At 41.1% G+C, this 20,882-nt stretch overlaps 2 protein-coding genes across 4 annotated transcripts in view; one reads left to right on the top strand and one right to left on the bottom strand.

Annotated features, from left to right (window-relative positions):
• Positions 1-15,037, top strand: part of LOC127414722 (plasma protease C1 inhibitor-like) — a 30,794-nt gene extending 15,757 nt beyond the window's left edge. For all 3 annotated transcript variants that reach the window (XM_051652944.1, XM_051652943.1, XM_051652942.1), the window contains 4 exons: positions 10,713-10,916; positions 11,017-11,156; positions 12,570-12,792; positions 14,567-15,037. In XM_051652944.1, coding sequence (XP_051508904.1) covers positions 10,713-10,916; positions 11,017-11,156; positions 12,570-12,792; positions 14,567-14,820 — 821 coding nt within the window. In that variant the 3' untranslated portion in view covers positions 14,821-15,037. The remainder of the gene's footprint in view (positions 1-10,712; positions 10,917-11,016; positions 11,157-12,569; positions 12,793-14,566) is intronic.
• Positions 14,784-20,882, bottom strand: part of LOC127414725 (double C2-like domain-containing protein beta) — a 61,489-nt gene continuing 55,390 nt past the window's right edge. The window contains exon 11 of the mRNA XM_051652948.1: positions 14,784-17,831. Coding sequence (XP_051508908.1) covers positions 17,701-17,831 — 131 coding nt within the window. The 3' untranslated portion in view covers positions 14,784-17,700. The remainder of the gene's footprint in view (positions 17,832-20,882) is intronic.

The raw sequence follows: 20,882 nt of genomic DNA, 5'->3' as shown, positions 1-20,882 counted from the left end.
AATTCTTGATTAGTGTACAACAGCACTAAAGACCCCCCTTGCTAAAATCTGTTTTATTGTAGTCCCAAAAGTGTATAATGATAGGAACAATTTTTTTCATTGAATGTTAAAGCTGAAGTATGTAATATGCAGAGAAAACGTCATGGTTACTTGTGTAACCTCCGTTCCCTGATGGAGGGAATGAGACGTTGTGTCGATGTAGTGACACTAGGGGTCACTCTTGGGAGGCCGAGACACCTCTGGTCTTTGATAAAAGGCCAATGAAAACTGGCGAGTGGTATTTGCATGACACTTCCCCGGACATATGGGTATAAAAGGAGCTGGTATGCAACCACTCATTCAGGTTTTATGGTGCGGAGCCGATATAAGACCGGCCATTTCAGTGGGTAGTTCAGCATTGTGGCAGGAGGGACACAACGTCTCGTTCCCTCCATCAGGGAACGGAGGTTACACAAGTAAACATGACATTCCCTATCTGTCACTCACTCGACGTTGTGTCAATGTAGTGACACTAGGGGTCCCTATACAAAACGCCACAATTAGCTGAAATGTGTTACGTGAACTGGCGGTGTGTGGTGGGCAGACTACTGTGTGCCTCATAGCCAGCACACCAGGTCGACACGTAACATCCCCCAACATAGTTATGAGTGTCAAATGGCCCTTTTTGGGGACAAGTCGATTACCCGAGAGATAGAGACAGGCTTAAGTCAGTCGTGGCCTCTTTTCCTCTTCTCTTTTTTCCATTCCCTAAAAAAGAATGGGGATTATCCGACTGGGCCGCCAGGTCTAGGTCCTCCCAAGGGGAAGACACAGTGGAGACCACACCTCACCCAAAGAGAGGGGGGGATATTTAAGTGGAAGGATACGTCACATGGTCTTTCCAACCATGTGGAGAGTCTTCAAGGTAGATCGTGCCCAATGGGGGAGGAGTTACTACAAACATGGAGACTGGGGCAGAGGGGCTCTGCCCAAGGAAGACGCAGTTTGCCAACAGGGAAATGAATTAGTGGAAGATATATATCGCATGGGGTTAGCCTTACAGGGAACTGCCACATGCGGAGCACCTACCCCAGAACAGGACTCTTAGTTAGCACGTGTACTGGGCCGGCAGCGAATCTCTCCGAAAACTCGACTGCCACAGGGCTCGGAGGAAGTCAACCAGGGAACAAACTTGTGAACACTACTGGGAATTAATGGCGCATGTCTTCAGCTCAAAAGGAGGTGGAAGGCGCTATGTGCAAGCGATACACCCGGCCGGCTATCCCGGGCTTATCCGCTTGTGTTGTGTGTCACTACCTGGGATGAAACCGGTTCCACCTTGAGGTTGAAGAACCTTGCAAAGGTGTTGGGTGTTGCCCAGCCCGCTGCTCTGCAAATGTCTGTTAGAGAGGCACCCCTGGCCAGGTCCCAGGAAGCCGCTACACCCCTGGTAGAATGGGCTCGTAGCCCTACCGGGGGTGGCATGTCCTGGGTGAGATATGCCATAGTTATGGTGTCAGTGAGCCAGTGGGCGATCCTCTGCTTGGAGACAGCGCTTCCTTTCCACTGTGCACCAAAGCAGACAAAGAGCTGCTCAGAGATTCTAAAGCTCTGCGTGCGATCCAGATAGATGCGTAAAGCATGCACTGGACACAGCAATGACAGGGCTGGGTCTGCCTCCTCCTGGGGCAGCGCTTGCAGGTTCACCACCTGGTCCCTAAAAGGGATGGTGGGAACCTAGGGCACATAGCCCGGTCGGGGTCTCAGGATCACGTGAGAGTAACCCGGACCGAAATCCAGGCACGTTTGCTGACAGAGAACGCTTGCAGGTCACCTACCCTCTTGATGGAAGTGAGTGCAGTCAGGAGGGCAGTCTTCAAGGAGAGTGCCTTAAGCTCGGCTGACTGCAAAGGCTCAAAGGGGGCTCTCTGTAGACCCTGAAGAACTACAGTGAGGTCCCATGAGGGAACGAGGCATGGTCTGGAGGAATTCAGCCTCCTTGCACCTCTTAGGAACCTGATGATCAGGTCGTGTTTCCCTAAGGACTTACCGTCGGCTGCATCATGTTGTGCTGCTATGGCGACAACATACACCTTCAAGGTGGAAGGGGACAGCCTCCCTTCCAACCTCTCCTGCAGGAAGGAAAGCACTGATCCGACTGCGCATCTCTGGGGGTCTTCGCGTCGGGAAGAACACCACTTAGCGAACAGACGCCATTTAAAGACATACAGGTGCCTCGTAGAGGGGGCCCTAGCCTGAGTGATCGTGTCTACCACCGCAGGTGGTCCCATCCAGGGGCCAGACATGGAGATTCCAGGGGTCTGGTCGCGGTTGCCAGAGGGTGCCCCGTCCCTGAGAAAGAAGGTCCTTCCTCAGGGGAATTCGCCAGGGGTGAGCTGTTGCGAGGAGCGTGAGGTCTGAGAACCACGTCTGGGTGGGCCAGTAGGGTGCTACCATGATGATCTTCTCCTTGTCCCCCCTGACCTTGCACAGGGTCTGTGCAAGCAGGCTCACTGGGGGAAACGCATATTTGCGCAGGCCAGGGGGCCAGCTGTGTGCCAGCGCGTCTATGCCGAGGGGAGCCTCGGTGAGGGCATACCAGAGCAGGCAGTGGGAGGATTCTTGGGAGGCGAACAAGTCCACCTGTGCCCATCCGAATCGACTCCAAATCAGCTGGACCACCTGAGGGTGGAGTCTCCACTCTCCCCTGAGGGTAACCTGCAGAGACAGCGCGTCCACTGTAGTGTTGAGGTTGCCCGGGATGTGAGTGGCTCACAGCAACTTGAAGTGCTGCTGACTCCAGAGGAGACGGCGGGCGAGTTGTGACAAACAATGAGAGCGCAGACCACCTTGGCGGTTGACATGTGCTACTGTTGCCGTGTTGTCTGTCCGAACTAACACGTGCTTGCCCTGGATCAATGGCCGGAACCTCCGCAGGGTGAGCAGAATTGCCAACAACTCGAGGCAGTTGATGTGCCAATGCAGTCACGGACCCGTCCAGAGGCTGGCGGCTGCGTGCCCATTGCAAACAGCGCCCCAGCCTGTTTTGGAGGCATCTGTCGTGACCACGATGCACCTGGAGACCAGTTCTAAAGGAACACCTGCCCGTAGAAACGAGAGGTCTGTCCAAGGGCTGAAAAGACGGTGACAGACCAGCGTGATGGCCACACGATGTGTCCTGTGGCGCCATGCCCATCTCGGGACTTGAGTCTGGAGCCAGTGCTGAAGCGGCCTCATATGCATCAACCCGAGCGGGTTGGCCACCGCCGAGGATGCCATATGCCCCAGGAGCCTCTGAAAAAGTTTCAGTGGAACAGCTGTTTTCTGTTTGAACTCCTTCAAACAGGCCAGCACCGACTGGGCACACTCATTCGTAAGGCACGCCGTCAAGGAGACTGAGTCCAACTCCAAACCGAGAAAAGAGATGCTCTGAACCGGGAGGAGCTTGCTGTTTCCCAGTTGACCCGAAGCCCTAGTCTGCTGAGGTGTGAGTGCCAGGTCCCTGTGTGCGCACAACATGTCTCGAGAGTGAGCTAGGATTAGCCAGTCGTCCAGATAGTTGAGAATGTGAATGCCCACCTCCCTTAACAGGGCAAGGGCAGCCTCTGTGACATTCATAAAGACTCAAGGAGACAGGGACAGCCCGAAAGGGAGGACTTTGTACTGATATGCCTGACCCTCGAATGCAAACCGCAGGAAGGTTCTGTGTCAAGGAAGGATCGAGACGTGGAAGTATGCATCCTTCAGGTCTAGGGACATCGAAGCACTTACCTGGCTCCTTGTGACCACCCCTGGAACAGCCTGGGATGGGGGAGGAAGAGGCCTGTCCTCGTAACCCATGGAGACTGCCACATCGGGGGCAGCTGTGTGCCACAGCTGGGCGCTCAGGGGTGGAAAGGCCACTGCTGGAGCGCCAATCCTGCAAGAAAAAACCCGTGGACGGTAGTTGTGGTGACCGTACACACTGGGTATGTGACCCAGGGAGGAAGGAAGCCGCTCTTTTGCTGAACTGTTGGGTACCGCAGCCACTTGGGCATGCGGCGAAATCAAACAAAAAGGCAACAAAAGATTTTCCACCCAGCCCTCCACTGGGGGATGGAGTGGTCTTTTTACCAGCTCCAAGTGAGTGGGTTCCCTCGTCCCTGAGTTGCCCGTCTCAGAGGCGCTTTGAGGACCTTCGTAGGTTCTTAGGCACCGGCTGTGAGACGGGTGGCGTCTGCTTCCTGCGGTGGGCTACACGCCGAGGCTGGGCCGAAGGGGCGGGCTGCGGCAGAGCTGGTGCAGTCACCGCAGGGGGATGCCCTTGGCGATGAGCAGACAGGGTGCGGGATCTTGAGCTGTGCCGGAGCAGGATGTGCCAGATTGCCTCCGTCTGCTGCTTCACCGCCGAGAACTGCTGGGCAAAGTCCTCGATGGTGTCGCCGAATAGGCCCGCCTGGGAAATGGGGGCAGCAAGGAACCATTTCTTGTCGGCCTCGCCCATCTCGACCAGGTTGAGCCAAATGTGGCGCTCCTGGACCACTAGTGTGGCCATCATCTGCCCGTGAGACCGCGCCGTGACCTTCGTCGCTCAGAGAGTGAGGTCAGTCGCTGAGCGCAGTTCCTGCATCAAATCTGGGGTGGAACTACCCTCGTGCAGTTCTTTCAACGCCATGGCATGGTGGACCTTCAGGAGAGCCATGGCGTGCAGGGCAGAGGCGGCTTGTCCAGCAGCGCTGTTGGCTTTAGCCGTCAGGGATGACGTGAGCCTATAGGGCTTGGATGGGAGCTTAGGGCGTCCGCGCCAGGTGGCGGTGCTCTGCGGGCATAGGTGCACCGCGAGCGCCTATTCCACCGGGGGAATCGCCGTATAGCCCCTGGCCGCCCCGCCATCGAGGGTAGTGAGAGTGGGGGAACTGCGGAATCGGGGCCGGGCAGTAAAAGGTGCCTCCCACGACTTCATCAGCTTCTCGTGCACTTCCGGGAAGAATGGCACTGGAGCGGGTCGTGGCTGCTTTGAGCGGTGCCGCGAGCCCAGGAACCAATCATCAAGCCACGAGGGTTCAGGGGAGAGCAGAGTGTTCCACTCTAACCCGACGCTCACGGCCGCCCGGGAAAGCATGTCTGTCATTTCGGCATCGGCCTGTGACTGGGCAATCGTCCCTGAAGGGGGAAGCCCAGCTGAGGCTTCTGCGTCCGACTGGACAAGCCCGCTCTCCGATGCTGCGCTCGAGAGCTCATCATCTTCACGGGCTCCGAACAAGAAGCCAGACTCACCGTGAGATGAGCCACCAAACTCATCCGGAAGCCCGATTGGGGCAGACGAGCGTGCTGGGGAATGGGAGGTCCGCGGGGGGATACCCAGCAGAGACGATCCCATTGGGATCCCCAAATCGCCCCAAGTGCTAGCCGCGCTGGCCTCATACCCGTAGGTAGAAGGACCGAGCGGGGAGCCGCTTTTCTTACGAAAGCAAGCCGCAACCGCAACATTGCCATGGTCTTGTTCTCGCAGTGAGAACATGAACCATCCGCAAACGCTACCTCCGTGTGGGTCGCGCCCAGACACGAAAGACAGCGATCATGAACATCCGAAGTTGAGAGATAACGACCACAACCAGGAATAACACACAATCGGAAAGGCATTTTTAAAAAAACGCGTCTTTAAAAAGACTTTCCGTGTGTGCCGCTCTTTTAGAGAAATATATACTCTTTTAGAGGAGGAAAAGCTCTTTCAGAAAATATACTCTCTTGTTTTTCAGGGGCGTTCTCTGCAGTGCACCAGTGCAGAGGAGGGAGAAGCCACTGAAATGCGCCGTCAGATCCAGCAGAGGTGAATGAACCGTAGTATTCAGCTCAATGAGCATGACCGTTTGGCTCCGAAGAGAAAATCTGAATGAGTGGTTGCATACCAGCTCCTTTTATACCCGTATGTCTGGGGGAGTGGCATGCAAATACCACTCGCCAATTTTCATTGGCCTTTTATCAAAGACCAGAGGTGTCTCGGGCTCCTAAGAGTGACCCCTAGTGTCGCTACATCGACACAATGTCGAGTGAGTGACAGATAAGGAACTATAAGTAAGCCCTTTAATTTTCTTAAACTGTAAGCTCTGTCTTTCCGTGGCACTATGAAAATTGCTCATTTTTTTTTTTTTTTTGAGTGACCCGCTTAGACCCCATTCAACAACATACCTCAACCAATGATGTGAGGTGGGGGTGGTTGATTGACCAACGGCAGATGGAGGGCTTATTCAGAAAGCTGTTTTGAAAATAAAGTTTATTTTTGCAATTCTGTTTGGTGGCACTAGTGGTGCAGAAATTACATACTTTGGCTTTAAGTAAAATAATAATAATGGAAAAAAAAGCTAAAAAATGTAGCAAACATTGGCAAATGATGTCTTGTGTTACATTTATTTCAATCGCTTTTAGCATTTTCTAATAGCTCATCTGTTTTACAACTGATTCTGATTTATTCTCCTTTTCAAAAAGGAGTTACAGGAGTTAGAGTTACACTTTTACTTTAGTATATGCCTTTTTAACAAATTAATCTTAATAGACTCCTCCAGCAGTCAAAATGGGCCCACTTTGCATGTCCATTGCAACAAATCCATTCCTTCCCACTTATGTCAAACAATTTGTTGCAGTGTTACAGGTGTTTAGAAAGATGCAGTAGTGTTTTATCTGCCATCTGTTTTAAGAGAAAATAACATTGGATATGATATTTTAACATTAGGGGAGCCTTAAACCCCATTGTTCCCTATCATATAAAATCATGTTTGCAAACTTATTTACTAACATATTACCTGTTCAAAACTGTAAAAAAAAAATAAAATAAAATAAATAAATAAATAAAATAAAGTTTGTGTGTGTGAGACTACAAACCCCATGTGAGAGTCCGCAATTTGTGGGAAAGATGCAGTACCCAGTAGAGCAGGTGGGGGAGCTAGAGAACAGTATGGAGCTAGGGGCTAAATTTGAAAACATTTGGAATATTTTTAGGTTAAATTTGATTCTAACTATTTAAAGCTGCATTCAGAAATTCCTAGGGTGAAAGGTCACAACTGGTTATTCTCATACAAGTCAAAATTGATCCATTAATACAATGGAAGGAAAATTTTGTTTTGATTTTCTCTTAATTATTTTTTGATGGTCTTGACAAAGTCACAAAGTATGGTTCCAAAAATGATTCAGTATTTATAATGTATTCTTTACCTCAAAAATTACCCCAAGACAGTAGGAGGGTTAAGGCAAGGGTCAATAATGATGGCAGATGACTGAAATGCCATTCGCTTAGCATAAGTGATGTTTTCCTCTTTTGTAAGTCACTTTGGATAAAAGTGTCTGCCAAATGAATAAATGTAAATGTAAATGTTTTAATGTGTTTTTAGGACAAAGGCATTTTCATGACAGTCAGGCCATGAAAAATACATTAATACAATTTATTAATTAAAATATTTGTTTGTCAAAACATTGTTTTGACTTTCTTGAACGTTACCTTTTCCATGTTGCGTTGTGAATCGTTTTGTGCTTAATTTTCTTACGTCTTAGTAAAGAATAGTTCCCCCCAAAAATTCTCTCATCACTTTCATGCCAACCCAGATGTGTACAGTATGATTTTCTCTCTTTAACTGGAGTCATATGGATTACCTTTATGCTGCCTTTATGTGATTTTTGGAGCTTGAAAAGTCTGGTTACCACACCAGACTGTGTGTGTAACCGGTCCTGCTCGACCCGCTCCGAGCAGGATTCGAATCGACATCTCCGGTGTGGGAGGCAGGTGCGCTAACAAGGAGGCTAAAGGATATAGCCCCTAGAGACCAGGGGAGTGATGTTTACACACTGCACAGCTACCTACCAGCTGGCTACCTTTACACTCACCGCCTTAAACCTCACTCCCATCCAGGTCACGGCACCACTGCACCGGTCCTGCTCGACCCACGCCTAACGGGATTTGAACCGGCGTCTCCGGTGTGGGAGGCAGGTGTGCTAACAAGGAGGCTAAAGCCCTTAGCATCAGTCGCAAGTGTGCCTCTTGAGGCCAGGGGAGGGATGTTTACACACTGTACAGCTACCTACCAGCTGGCTACCATTACATATGGACCTACAGAGCTGAAATGTTCTTCTAAAAATCTTTGTTTGTGTTCAGCAGAAGAAAGAAAGTCATACACATCTGGGTTGGAATGAGGGTGAGTAAATGATGAGAGAATTTAAATTTTTGGGTTAACTATCCCTTTTAATAGGCTGCTTAATACAGATTAAATGTGGTCACTCTGAATGAAGCATGGCACTACTGTTTGAATGAACCCTTCGTTAAGTCTTGGAAGGGCCCTTAGTGAAAAAATGTATTTTCTTACTTCATCTGCCCCCCCAAACTCCCCAAGATATAAGGTTGTACAAGGCAGATTTCTGTGCGTACCCTCAGATGAAATCCTGCAGGCGCCCATGGCTTCATTCTGTTCTGAGTGATTTTTAAAGCATGGTCAGAGTAAGATAACAGCTAATGTATTTATAAATACATATGGGACATTTATCCATAGAAAAGTTATTTGCAATCATTGTATAGTGAAATTTATCATTTAATCTCAACTGGTATGAAATATCATCAATGAATGAAATGTGTGTTAATGAGATGGCCAGACTGCTGCAGGTTATATATGTTTGATTTATTATTCAGGAGTTAAATATAGCTACATTTGGAACAGAAAAAATATATTTAGAGGCAAATTTCAGCAAATGATCAAATTGAGATGTCACGTTAGCGGCAAAAATATGATTTATTGATTTAATCAACTTGCAGCCCTAAAAAAAAAAAAAAAGAAATAATCTGCCTTTCCGTTAATAAATCTCTGCGCCTAAACGTGCTGAACGCTGTAACCGGAAACGCCTGAGCCGCACTGCTTAGAAGGCAGAAGCAGTTGTGCAAGTAGTCCATTACCCAACAGTCACCGCTACTGATCCTCTCGACCAATCACAGCGGACTGGATTTTCCGAGCTGGATGATAAAATGATTTTATTTATCATTTTTTACTGATTTTCAACAGTGGATCACTTGCTTATCATGTGTATATAGTATCACTTAAGTCTGAACTGGTTCAAACTTTGTTTTATTTAATTTTCCAGAGATATGGAATTACTCCTGTTCAGTTTATTGAATAGTTTTTCTTGGGGAAGTTTTACGTTCATAAAAGTAAGAAATCTAACATTAAACCTTTGCTATTGTTGTTTCAAAGAGGATTTTATAATTATTGTGAGTCTCTAAAATACCAAGACAGGAGAGAATAATTTAATGCACATGGCTGTAGCAGATTGCTTATATTTACTGATATAGTGTTAAAAGTATAAAAATTCGGTCTAATCTTGGGCTGTGTGTATTTTATAACTACTTTTGCGAGTATAAGGCTGTATGTTCTTTCTATACATTGTGTGTTCTAAGCACCTGCCTGTAGCCATCCATGTGTCTGAATCATGTTTATTTGTTCTCGAAAGATATAAAATGATGGGGTTTTGTTGCTTTAGTTTTGATTTGCGCTTTGTCATTCAGAGGTTCTTGATTAAATTATCTAATGCTTTATTGTCAATATATTGCTTGAAATTATTTAATGAAACCAACATTCAATAGTGAGTTTAAAGTGTGTTTATTTACCCTATCTATCAATGCCATGACTTTTTCAAATAATAATTTGTAAAACTGCATTTATAAAAAAAGTAAAAAAAAAAATGCATCATCTGATTGTAGTATTGAAGTCTACCCCAAATGCACACTTAACACTCATGCCCCCTCGTGAACTTGCTGACTAGCGCCCTATCAGTCTGCGCTCGCTTACATCACCAAAGTCTTCACTCAGAGGAAGACCGCATGGGCGGAGGGTGCTATTTGGAACAGGGCCACAGTAGACGTGTCCTTAGAGAAAGCCCTATTAATAAGTCTACAGATTGACGAATTCAATTGCAAAATGGATTGCTGTAGACTATATCTATATATATCTATATCTATCTATCTATCTATACATATATATATATATATATATATATATATATATATATATATATATATATATATATATATACACACACACACTACCGGTCAAAAGTTTTGAAACACTTATTCTTTATTATAATTATTTTCACATTTTAGAATAATAGTAAAGTCATTAAAACTATGGAATAACATAAATGGAACTATGGGAATTATGTTGTGACTAAACAAAATCCAAAATAAATCAAAACTGTGTTATATTTTAGCATCTTCGAAGTAGTCACCCTTTTTCTAGAATTTGCAGAAATGTACTCTTGACATTTTCTCAACCAACTTCTTGAGGAATCACCCTGGGATGCTTTTTAAACAGTATTGAAGGAGTTCCCATCTATGTTGGGCACTTATTGGCTGCTTTTCTTTATTATTTCGTCCAAGTCATCCATTTCAAAAACGTTTTTTTTTTTTTTTTAATGAAATAAATTAATATGTTGGCACAATTATATTTTTGTCTACAAAACTAATTTCAAACATTTAAGCATACGCCTTCAGATCAGAAGATTTTTAAGATCATGAGAAACATTTCAGTCAAGTGTTTCAAAACTTTTGACCGTGTGTGTGTGTGTGTGTGTGTGTGTGTGTGTGTGTGTGATAAATTCGATTAATTAATTGACATATCATTCAGTCAGTTTTCATTCGGAATTAACATTCTACTGGCTTATTCTGTTTCACTGATATACAAGAGTCCTATTGTTCTCTGCCTAAGAGTTTTGTTTTCCCATAGAGTACAGGTTAGCAGAGGCTTTCATCAACCAGTCATTGGATTTCTATGATGCAAAGCCACAGGAGCTGACCAATGACAGCGATCATAATGTGAAGCTCATCAACAATTGGGTGGCAGAAAAGACAAATAATAAAATCACTGAGTTAGTTGACGAAGTTGATCCCTTTACCTTGTTTGTTCTTTTAAATGCTGTCTACTTTAATGGTAAGTGCCATTATATCTGAGCTCAGTGGGTTTCTAATACCTATTTCTCTAATTATGAGGTGTCAAGGCATGACACAGTGTCTGTGTTTGTACATTACAGGTAAATGGAAAATGGTTTTTGAATCCATGAATAAACAGGAAGAGTTCACTAAGTTTTCAGGTGAGGTTGTAGATGTGGAAACTCTCTACAGCTCCAAGTACAAGCTTGTAATGAGCTATAACAAAAATTTAAAGGCAGAGGTAAGTGTCACAGGCCTCGTTTACACCTGGTATTAACATCCATCTCAGGTGATCCAGTCACAAGATAGAGCTAAATATAGGTGTTAATCGTGTCCAAAATGTTTTGTGATTGATCAATCAAAACACAATGGGATATGGTCATTAATGCATGTGGCCACAACACATTTATAGTGTAAACGCAAATGCATCCTGGACAGTGGTGTCTGAGGCTCATCATTTCTGGTGGGGCACAAACAATCATTTAACCCAACATGTCAGGGGTTGCGTCATTTACCAATTGATAGATTGATAGATAATTCCAAATGCTTGCCATCATTTTGATAGATAAAAAAGAAACAATATAATCATTTTAACTTAGTACATCGGTTTTGACTTCACTCTACTGTCAAAGGCTGTGCATATTATCTCACTGACTCAGATGAACAGCATTACAAAACTAATCAAAACAAAAAGGCTCAATGTTTAGCTGTTATTGTAATCTAATATAAACCAATGCATCAACAACACCTCAAACCAATGGCATCCAATTCACTGAAATTATAAGCGGTGCGCTTTAATCCAATCAGCAACACATTAGAATAAAATTTGCTTTTAAAACTTACCAATGAAGTTCACTATGTAGGTCTGCATTTGATTGGCTAAGGGGCAAAGGCAAACATGCCCCTCAGGCTGTCGCTGAATGCTTGTTGCACATGCACATTATGTTCTCCAGATCTCCCCTGATTAACACTGATGACGGCTTGCCCCACGCATAGCAAATAAGAAAGATTAAATGGCTTTAATGCAACAGACCATAATAATTATAGAATTTCTCAAAAGAATGTCTACTGTTGTCGTGAATAATGGACATAAAACAAGTTTAAAATATAGAAAATATATTATTTTCAAATTAATGTATGAATGAAAATTTAAAGGGATAGTGCACCCAAAAATGAACATTGTCATCGTTTACTTACACTTATGTTGTTCCAAACCCATATAACGTTCTTTCTTTTTTTGAAACACAACATGAGATGTAAGGCCTAACTCAGTCCTTTCACTGTATGGAGAAAAAAATACAATGAATGTGAATGGTGACTGAGGCTAACATTCTACCTGACATCTCATTTTATGTTTCACAATAGAAAAAGGTAAGTAAATGATGACATAATTTCATCATAAGATTAAGTGTACAGCTTTTTTATTTTATTATTATTATTTTTAAGCTTTTTTGTACATTCTTATACTTTATCAACATACAGTGATGTACTGTATGTAGTCACACAATCAGAGATTCTCTCTTTGATTAAATCTGATCACAAATGATCAGTGGAGACACATTTTAATGCCAGGTGTAAACAGGACCACACATAACACGTATTTGTGTGCAAGCATATATATATATATATATTTACACTCTTTCTTTAACTCCAGGTTGGAAAGTTCCCTCTCACAGGCAAAAATAGTCTGTTCATTTTGATCCCACGCACAGTGTCAGAAAAATCATTCTTATTGATGGAGAAAAATATGAATGCCACAAATATTATAGAAATGGTTTCTGAGATGAGCAAAGTCACAGCTCAAACTGCTGAGGTTACACTGCCTAAAATAAAACTGGCTGTGACCACACCTCTGGAGACGTTACTGAAAAAACTTGGTAAGAGTGTCTCTATCAACCCCAAAATAATATAGAGAACTAAGATGTGACCTTTAAAGGAACAGTTCACCCAAAAATGAAAATTCTGTCATAATTTACTCAACCTTATGTTGTTCCCAACCTGTATGCCATAATTTTTTCTGTGAAATACAAAAAGAGAAATTTTGTTACCATGCCTGTCAAGCTTCAAAAAGGACAAAAGCACCATAAAAGTAGTCTAAGACTTTTATGTACTAAATTCCATGATCCTGTTCTACGATAGCTTTGTGTGAGGAACAGACCAAAATGTAATGCATTTTTCACTGAAAATCTTCCCCTCAGCTGCACATCTCATTTCGCAGTAGCATACAAATTCAAATAGGTACCTAAAGACACTTTGGAGGGGAAATCACTAAACATTTGCGTCACTTTTGCCCATAGTATTTCAACACAAAAAACTGCATCTTCTTCACTTCACTAACCACCCGCAATCTAGATTAAGTAGATGCAATCAGTGATGAAATTGCGCTGTGTCTTCAGTACATAATATAAATTAAGTAACTGTCATTCCTTTTCATGCTAACACGCCTCCTTTCTATGTAAATTTACATCATGCTATTACCACCAGATGAAAGCAGGTGGTAAAATAAATTTTAGCAGAGGCTATTTACACTAAGTGCAAATAGTGTTAGATGCTGTTTGCACCCCTAATTAAATACTAACATTAACATACAGTAGGGGCATCACTGTAGCATGTTTATTGTGTTTATTTGGAGTTCCACAGACACCCTACACCAACCTCTACCCCTAAACATAAACCTAACCTTCCCTTGCAAAAAATAACCATGGTTTTACTATATAGTATCATGGCATTTTGTAGTAAAATATAAGTAACCACAAAATTAAACATGGTTACTATATTTACACCATATTATATTACTAACACAATGGTTAATTGCATTAAAACTATGCCTTCCGCCAAAAAAAAAACAAAAAAACAAAAAAAAAAACAAAAACAAAAAAAAAAAAACAGTTACAACAGTATTACTATAGTAAAACCATGGTTAATTTTAACCAGATCAAACCTTTCTCTAAACTCCACTTCACCATGACCAAATCACTGTGAGGAAATGAACCTTTCTATTCATTTTTATGTATTCTTAAAGTAGTATTAAAGAAAATATTAAGAGTAGAGACAGGAAACCGGATGGAAAAAGTGGGACAAAAGGCTGAATCGAACCGGGTAGCCCGCACGAAAAAAGCACATCTATACTGTTGTTACACCCCACGCCACTGGAGGTGCAGTTTGTGTTCAATTTGTGTGTTCTACTAGACTATTGGAGTGCAAATAGCTGCGCTGTGTGGCAGGTGGTTTACATCTAATGCAAATAGTCACTCCGATAAATTTTATTTAAAATAGATATTGGTGTACTTTTTATGTTGATCGTGTCAGCAGTAATTCATCGAATAATGATCAAATGATAAAGAATAGCGTTGTAACCTGATGATTCATGTGTCTGGATCTCAATAGTGAAGTAATGCTCTTCAGTTCTGACAGAGTGTGTCAGATCGCGGTGGTCTGCTGCATCTTGTGCTATACAGGAATTGCTCGTGCAAACCTGAGGAGAGGAAGATAATCCTGGAATAACGACTTATATCTGTCCCTCACATAAAGCTATCGTATGGCTTCAGAAGACATGGAATATTAAGTAAGCAATCAAGAACAACCAGAATATTTATTTTTGTGTGAACTGTAAGTGTTATTTTTCATTCTTCTCATCTATTCTTCACTCAGGTTTGTCAGATCTCTTTGACAGTCCTAACTTGTGTGGTATGTTTCCGGGGGAATCTGTTTCGTTCATCTCAGACGCTCGCCATCGTGCCTTTCTATCGCTAACGGAGAAGGGAGTTGAAGCTGCCGCGGCCACTAGCATTTCTTTCTCTCGCTCCTTCCCATCGTTCACAGCTCTGCAGCCCTTCATTCTGATAGTCTGGAGTGATGAGATTGGGGCTCCGCTTTTCATTGGAAGGATTGTTAATCCGTTATAAGAGAGATAGAGAAAGAGAAAACGTGATGGAGAAAAAAGACATCACAGTATCGATCAAATCAACAAAAATATGGATCCAATCAAACATTCTGTTGTACATTCAATCATTAATCACAAGCAAACCCAATGAATGCATTTGTGTAACATCTCATTATGCATATAATTAGAATGCATGCACAATCTCGGTAACCATTAAATACATGCTTGTCCTTAAACAAGTGTTACATGTTTTAGTTATTTAATATAGTTTATTCTCTTCAGAGCAGTTTCATTTAGTCACAACACAAAAATAAAAGTAATTTCATGAATTAAAGATTATTTACAATATCACAGATGGTCATATGACTCAAACGCACAAAACCATTTGACATCGCTCTTGTTTCCAAAATAACCCCCTAAACAGCCACTTTTGCACCAATTTATTTTTGAGACGCAATTACAAAGACCGACACACGGTGGCAGTCACATCATGTTCCACACAGACAGTCAACAGAGGACACGTGAGTGAGACTTGAAAAATCCTCTTTCAATTTAACCCCTCCTTCATTAAGGCTCTCCCTGGAGTCCCATCTTGGCTGGCAGGTGGTGCCAGTCCATTATCTAAATACCACGCTGTTTCATCAAAGGTAGCCTGGATTGTCACAGTTCAATGAGCAAAAACAAAAACCCATAGATGGGCCTGATGATGGAGATTAAAGCAAACATAAGCACTGCAGACCAGTGGTCCATCAAAGCATGTGACATTCAGTTGGCATGCAGCTGCTTAACATAACATACTATAGTTATACACCATTTAAGCTATTCATTTCATAACTCAAATTTAAAGGGGTAGCTCACCCAAAAATGAAAGTTCGGTAGAATGTCAGCCTCAGTCACCATTCACATTCTCCATATCTTTATCACATACAATGAAAGTGAATGGTGACTGAGGCTACCATTCTGCCTAACATTTCCTTTTGTACTCCACATACTGTAAGAAAGTCACGATTAAACCATGACAAATTTAAAATATTTGGTGAACTATCCCTGTAAAAAGACACAGTAGAACTCAATAAGCCACAAATGCAGCCATGGAAGAACTGGGATAAAAGTAAAAAAAAATTTTTTTTATAATTACATTTTTGTAGATATTCAATGATTTATAAAACTGAAGTGAAAACTGACATTTGGGGCATTACTACTTGTTTTTCCAACCAATTGAAGAAGGTTCGACTAATGGTGTTCGGTTATCCTTTTTAGAAACAGTTATTTTTGCAACAGAGTGCAACAGAGCCCATCTACTTTTTTTAGCCGCCTTGGTTCCTGAAGTGTTTTCTCCATTCATTTTTTCCATCCTTCATAAAAGCGTTCTAAGCCAGAGTATTCTAGTTCTTAACCAGGAATTTCGCTCAGTGTGTCGCCAATAGAAGCATGTACTGCAACATCAATTAACAACCTAGGAGCTCAAGGTTGGTTTGTCTTTAAAGATTTATAAGTTATCGTTAAAAATCAATTAGTCTATGGAGAATAGGAATAGGATTTTTAGTTCTGGAACCTGACTGTTGCACTCTATTCCATATGGTGATGCTACTGCCATTGAAATTACACACTTCACCTTTAAATATGTTTAAAATAAAAAATGTGCAGTCATTTTTACAAGGTATAACCAGGGCTGATGTGAACACACTGTCAGGACTACAAAAGAAGTGTGCCCTTTGATTGCTCAGCACCCCATTTTTGTGTGATTCTGGGCTCTTGCACGCTCATGTGACCCAAAGATGTCCTGCGATTGGTAGTTTCTCCTTCAGACGATTTGTTTGATTGTTAATTTAACCCCTAAGGGGCTGCAGTTGTGCATGAGGGCTACCAGAGGCTGTCATTGACAATTTAACCCCTGTATTGGTATGCACTGTCCTTTGCGTGTGGCACCTGTGGTGCTTGCAGTTAGACCTCTAAACTAGAGAGAAAGTGAGAAAGTCAGTCAACGTGCATAAGAGCTTCTTTTTTGTACGAGACTGAACAAACATTCAACAGAGACACAAATATAGAGAGATAAAAACAGGCAGACATTCACACACAGATACATGCATGCACGCACGCACGCACACACACACACACACACACACACACACACACACACAAACTTGCAATGAATTCCCCAAAAGAGTTGTGCAGATTGTTGAGGTGACTGTCAGTATAGTCCTGCATGGAGTGACAGATGGTAGTCTCCAGGTAGAGATAAGTTCTTGAGTGAAACTTTAAATAAATAGTTTCTTTCTTCCTTTAAAGTTTTTGTCCATTTTTCTTTGCAAACTGTCTCTTGTACTTTTCTCGTGCTCTGTGTTTTTGTCAGACTGGAAGAGACTGTAAACTTTCATACAAAATGAATCGCAAATGGTAATACGTACAGTAGATACACATTGATATTTACAGTCAGCTGGATGTGTTGTGCATTGACAGTATGTAAGATTACGGCTCCACCAACTGTAACAAACACCAGGATGCTATTACAAGGTTACTAACATGTAATAAACAGTTAATAACACTATAATATGGCATGGGCTCCTGTGGCATAGTCACAACACGGTACAATTTCATATAAGTGACGTATAGACTGGAAAAAGTCAATGCATATGACAACACACGGTTGTGCGTCACAATCCGGGCCTGTGATCACACTTGCCTCTTTCTCAGCACAAAAGACTGTGTGAAGGTCTGACATTTATCTGTACAATAGGTTATTATGCATTATCTCACTCTTTAATATTGAATGTCACCATCGCTCCCAGATTAAGCATTATTGCATTTCTTTATCATTATTACTTCATTATTTTTTGTATTACTTATCAGCAGGTAAGGAAACGTGTGCGTGTGTGTGCTTGTCTGAGTGTGTGCATGTGTGTTAGTCACTGCTAGGGGCTCCTTGTTGTGTTAGTGTGTGCCAATATTCTACTTTCTTTCCTTTGTATTTTAGACACTCAAACCAGTGTTTTAGTCTATCTCCTTTTGCGTTAATTCCCAATTCAACTCCACCTGAAAGAGAGAGAGGGGAGGGGGCATGGGGGTCAGAGAGAGAGAGAGAGAGAGAGAGAGAGAGAGAACAATCAGATACCAAAGGTAGGGCTGCATTATATGACAAAAATCTTAATTGTCGATTATTTAGTGGTTAACGAATATGGGTTTTCTGATGGCCAAAGCCTATACTGAAATATAGAGCTCAGGCTGGCCAGTGGCTAATATTACATAATGTTGATAAAGAATGCAATTTCACTATCACAAATGAGACGTACACAAAATAGCAAAATTAAATGAACAATATTTACTCAGAATTCACTTAAAACATTTGACAAACTGTTGGCAATAACAGGCACAGTTATTGCCGATAATCCAAAATATCAGCTAATCAGCCTGGCCTGTAATCATCTGAAATTATTTTATTTTACATTTTTCAGGTTGTATGCTTTCTTGCAATAGAAATGGCAAAGTAGGTACCAGTTTTGGGGAAGCTACTTTGAAACTGTAGCTTCCCAAGCTACATGTTACTCATTACGTACAGTAAAGTAGTTAAACTACCGTCAAGCTACACCGTTAAAAAGTAGTTAGCTACACTACAAGCTACTAACAACATTGAAGTTAACTGAAAATTAGAAACATCAGAAAAAGAACAATCAGATGACAACATTTACTATAACTGATATATAAAAACCTGATATTATATATTTAATTAAGGTGACGTTAAACTAGGCTCAACATTGAATTGATATAAATTTATACTAAATATAAAATAATAATAAAAAAATTAAAATACAAAAAACAACAAAAAGAAAACAAACTTTAAAAAAAAAAATTCACTGTAGAAAAGTAGTGATTTCTGGCAAAGTGAATTCAGACTCAAATGAATTAGTGAATCATTTATGTGAATGAATTCATTTACATGAACCGACTCACAAACAGACTCACTAAAATGAATTGGAGTCCTTAACACTAAGACCCCAATTAACTAAAGGTTTGCGTGTGCAAACTTGATAGCACACTAAAAAAAAAGGTCTGCGCTGATCTACTGACGTAGTCTTTTAAAGACTGCGTCTTTCACATGTGCAAAATAGCATGTCTTGGCAATTTTTGCGTGTTTCCCCGACATGAATGTCTTTGGGATGCCTCCAAATGCGCATAATAAAGGTTGGTCTAGATGCAAATTGTACCAGCAAAGTGATTTATCAACCCTGAAAGTCATTGGAAACTAGAGCAAATTAATAAAATGAAAGGCAGGTATTAATCTCATTTGCACAGTGCATCATGCTGTCATTGTGACAAAAAGAAGACTTTGAGAACAGATAATACGTAGAACACCCTTTATTGACACACATTAATGTGAAATTAAAGTTTTATTTGATTATTTTAAAACTCAATATCATAACTGATAACATCATAAGCCTACTAACAATTTATGCCCAAATTATGTCATAATTTAATGTTTTAAACATTGTTTTTAACTGCCAAATTATTGCTAAATATTTTAAGTGGCTGTTCATTCTAGTAGGCAGCCCGATGCGCACCTGTATGCCAAACAGGTTCTGTACCGTGCAGCTCCCGTGTCTGTCTCGTGCGCAGCTAACTTTGCCATGGTCAAGATAATAGCAGATTGAAATTCAGATTTAATTTAAGTATACATCAATTGTGCATTGGCTTACCGTGTACATTATAATGCATTTTTTATTTTATTTTTTGTGGATTATAAACATTTCAATTGAAGAGTGTCATGTGCATTCTCATCAACTACTCTTACACTTATTAAATAGCAGGGATTACAGAATACATGCTGTTAAATGTAATTTGTAATGTATTCCGTTAGATTACTCAAGGTCAGTAACGTATTCTAAATACTTTGGATTACTTCTTCAGCACAGGTAGATATTTTCACTTGTTTTGACTATAAAAACTCTGTCAGTACATTAAGACAAAATACACATGTTAAAAATACATTCTCTGAAAAACCTAAATATCTTATGCAGTGTTGTTTCTAAAACAAGATTAATCAAATTGATCTTGTTTTAAGGATTTTTAGATATTTTTACAAGAAAACAATACAAAAATTATTATCCAGAATAAAATTTTTGCCCTAATATCAAAGAACTTATGATCCAATGTGAACTTTCTTGATAAAAAAATATGAGAATAGCATTTTAGCTTAGCGTAAAGCTGACAATTTATATAAGGTTTATTTCTATTTCTTCTGCTCCAAACTTACTTCAAACTTACTTCTCTGTCTGCTCGTATGAAGGTAACACATCATAAGAAAGTGTTTCACTGCTGTTCAAATGCACTTTGGATCGCATCATTTGTATGTATAAATGTTTTCCATCTGAAAGGACTAAATATTAAATGAAACAAATGACAATAAAATGCAAAGTAATCTCTTCAGTAATCAAAATACTTTCTGAATGTAACTGTATTCTAATTACCAATTATTTAAATTGTAACTGTAGTGGAATACAGTTACTTATATTTTGTATTTTAAATACGTATTCTCGTTATATGTATTTCGTTACTCCCCAAGCTACTCCTGTATATAAGTATGATATAAGTATTATATATATAATTTACTTTTAATATTTTAGTATTTTAAAGATTCAAGTATTGCAAAATAATTGCAAAATTTAGCAAAATTAGCTGCAAAAATAAAGGGCATCTTATGGAGCACTTGCTTGTGCTGTTTCAGGCTTGTGCATTGTGGGATTTAAATGTATCCAAGTGGCTTGAGTGTTTTGACTATGTTCACCAAAATTAGTTCAGATCCATTTAATGATTCAGTGACCATTTCTGGTGATGCCAAAAGGTGGTGACAAATGAATGTCTTATGTGAAATTAGTCACTGAATAAATGATCAAAATAAAATTTTAATCCTTTAAAATTTGTATGTCTACAGACCTACAAAGAGAATTTAGTAGAGATTTTAAGCATTATAAGAACAAAGCAAATCTATAATTTCCTTACAGTTTGTGAGCTGCTGAAAATGACTTTTATCAAAAGACAACAATAATAGTCTTATAATAATTATAATGAGTTTCAATAACGTACGTACAT

Source organism: Myxocyprinus asiaticus, chromosome 24, assembly GCF_019703515.2.
Source record: "Myxocyprinus asiaticus isolate MX2 ecotype Aquarium Trade chromosome 24, UBuf_Myxa_2, whole genome shotgun sequence".
NCBI lineage: Eukaryota > Metazoa > Chordata > Actinopteri > Cypriniformes > Catostomidae > Myxocyprinus > Myxocyprinus asiaticus.
Note: the sequence above shows the minus strand (reverse complement) of the source record. Positions and strands in the feature narration are given on the sequence as shown.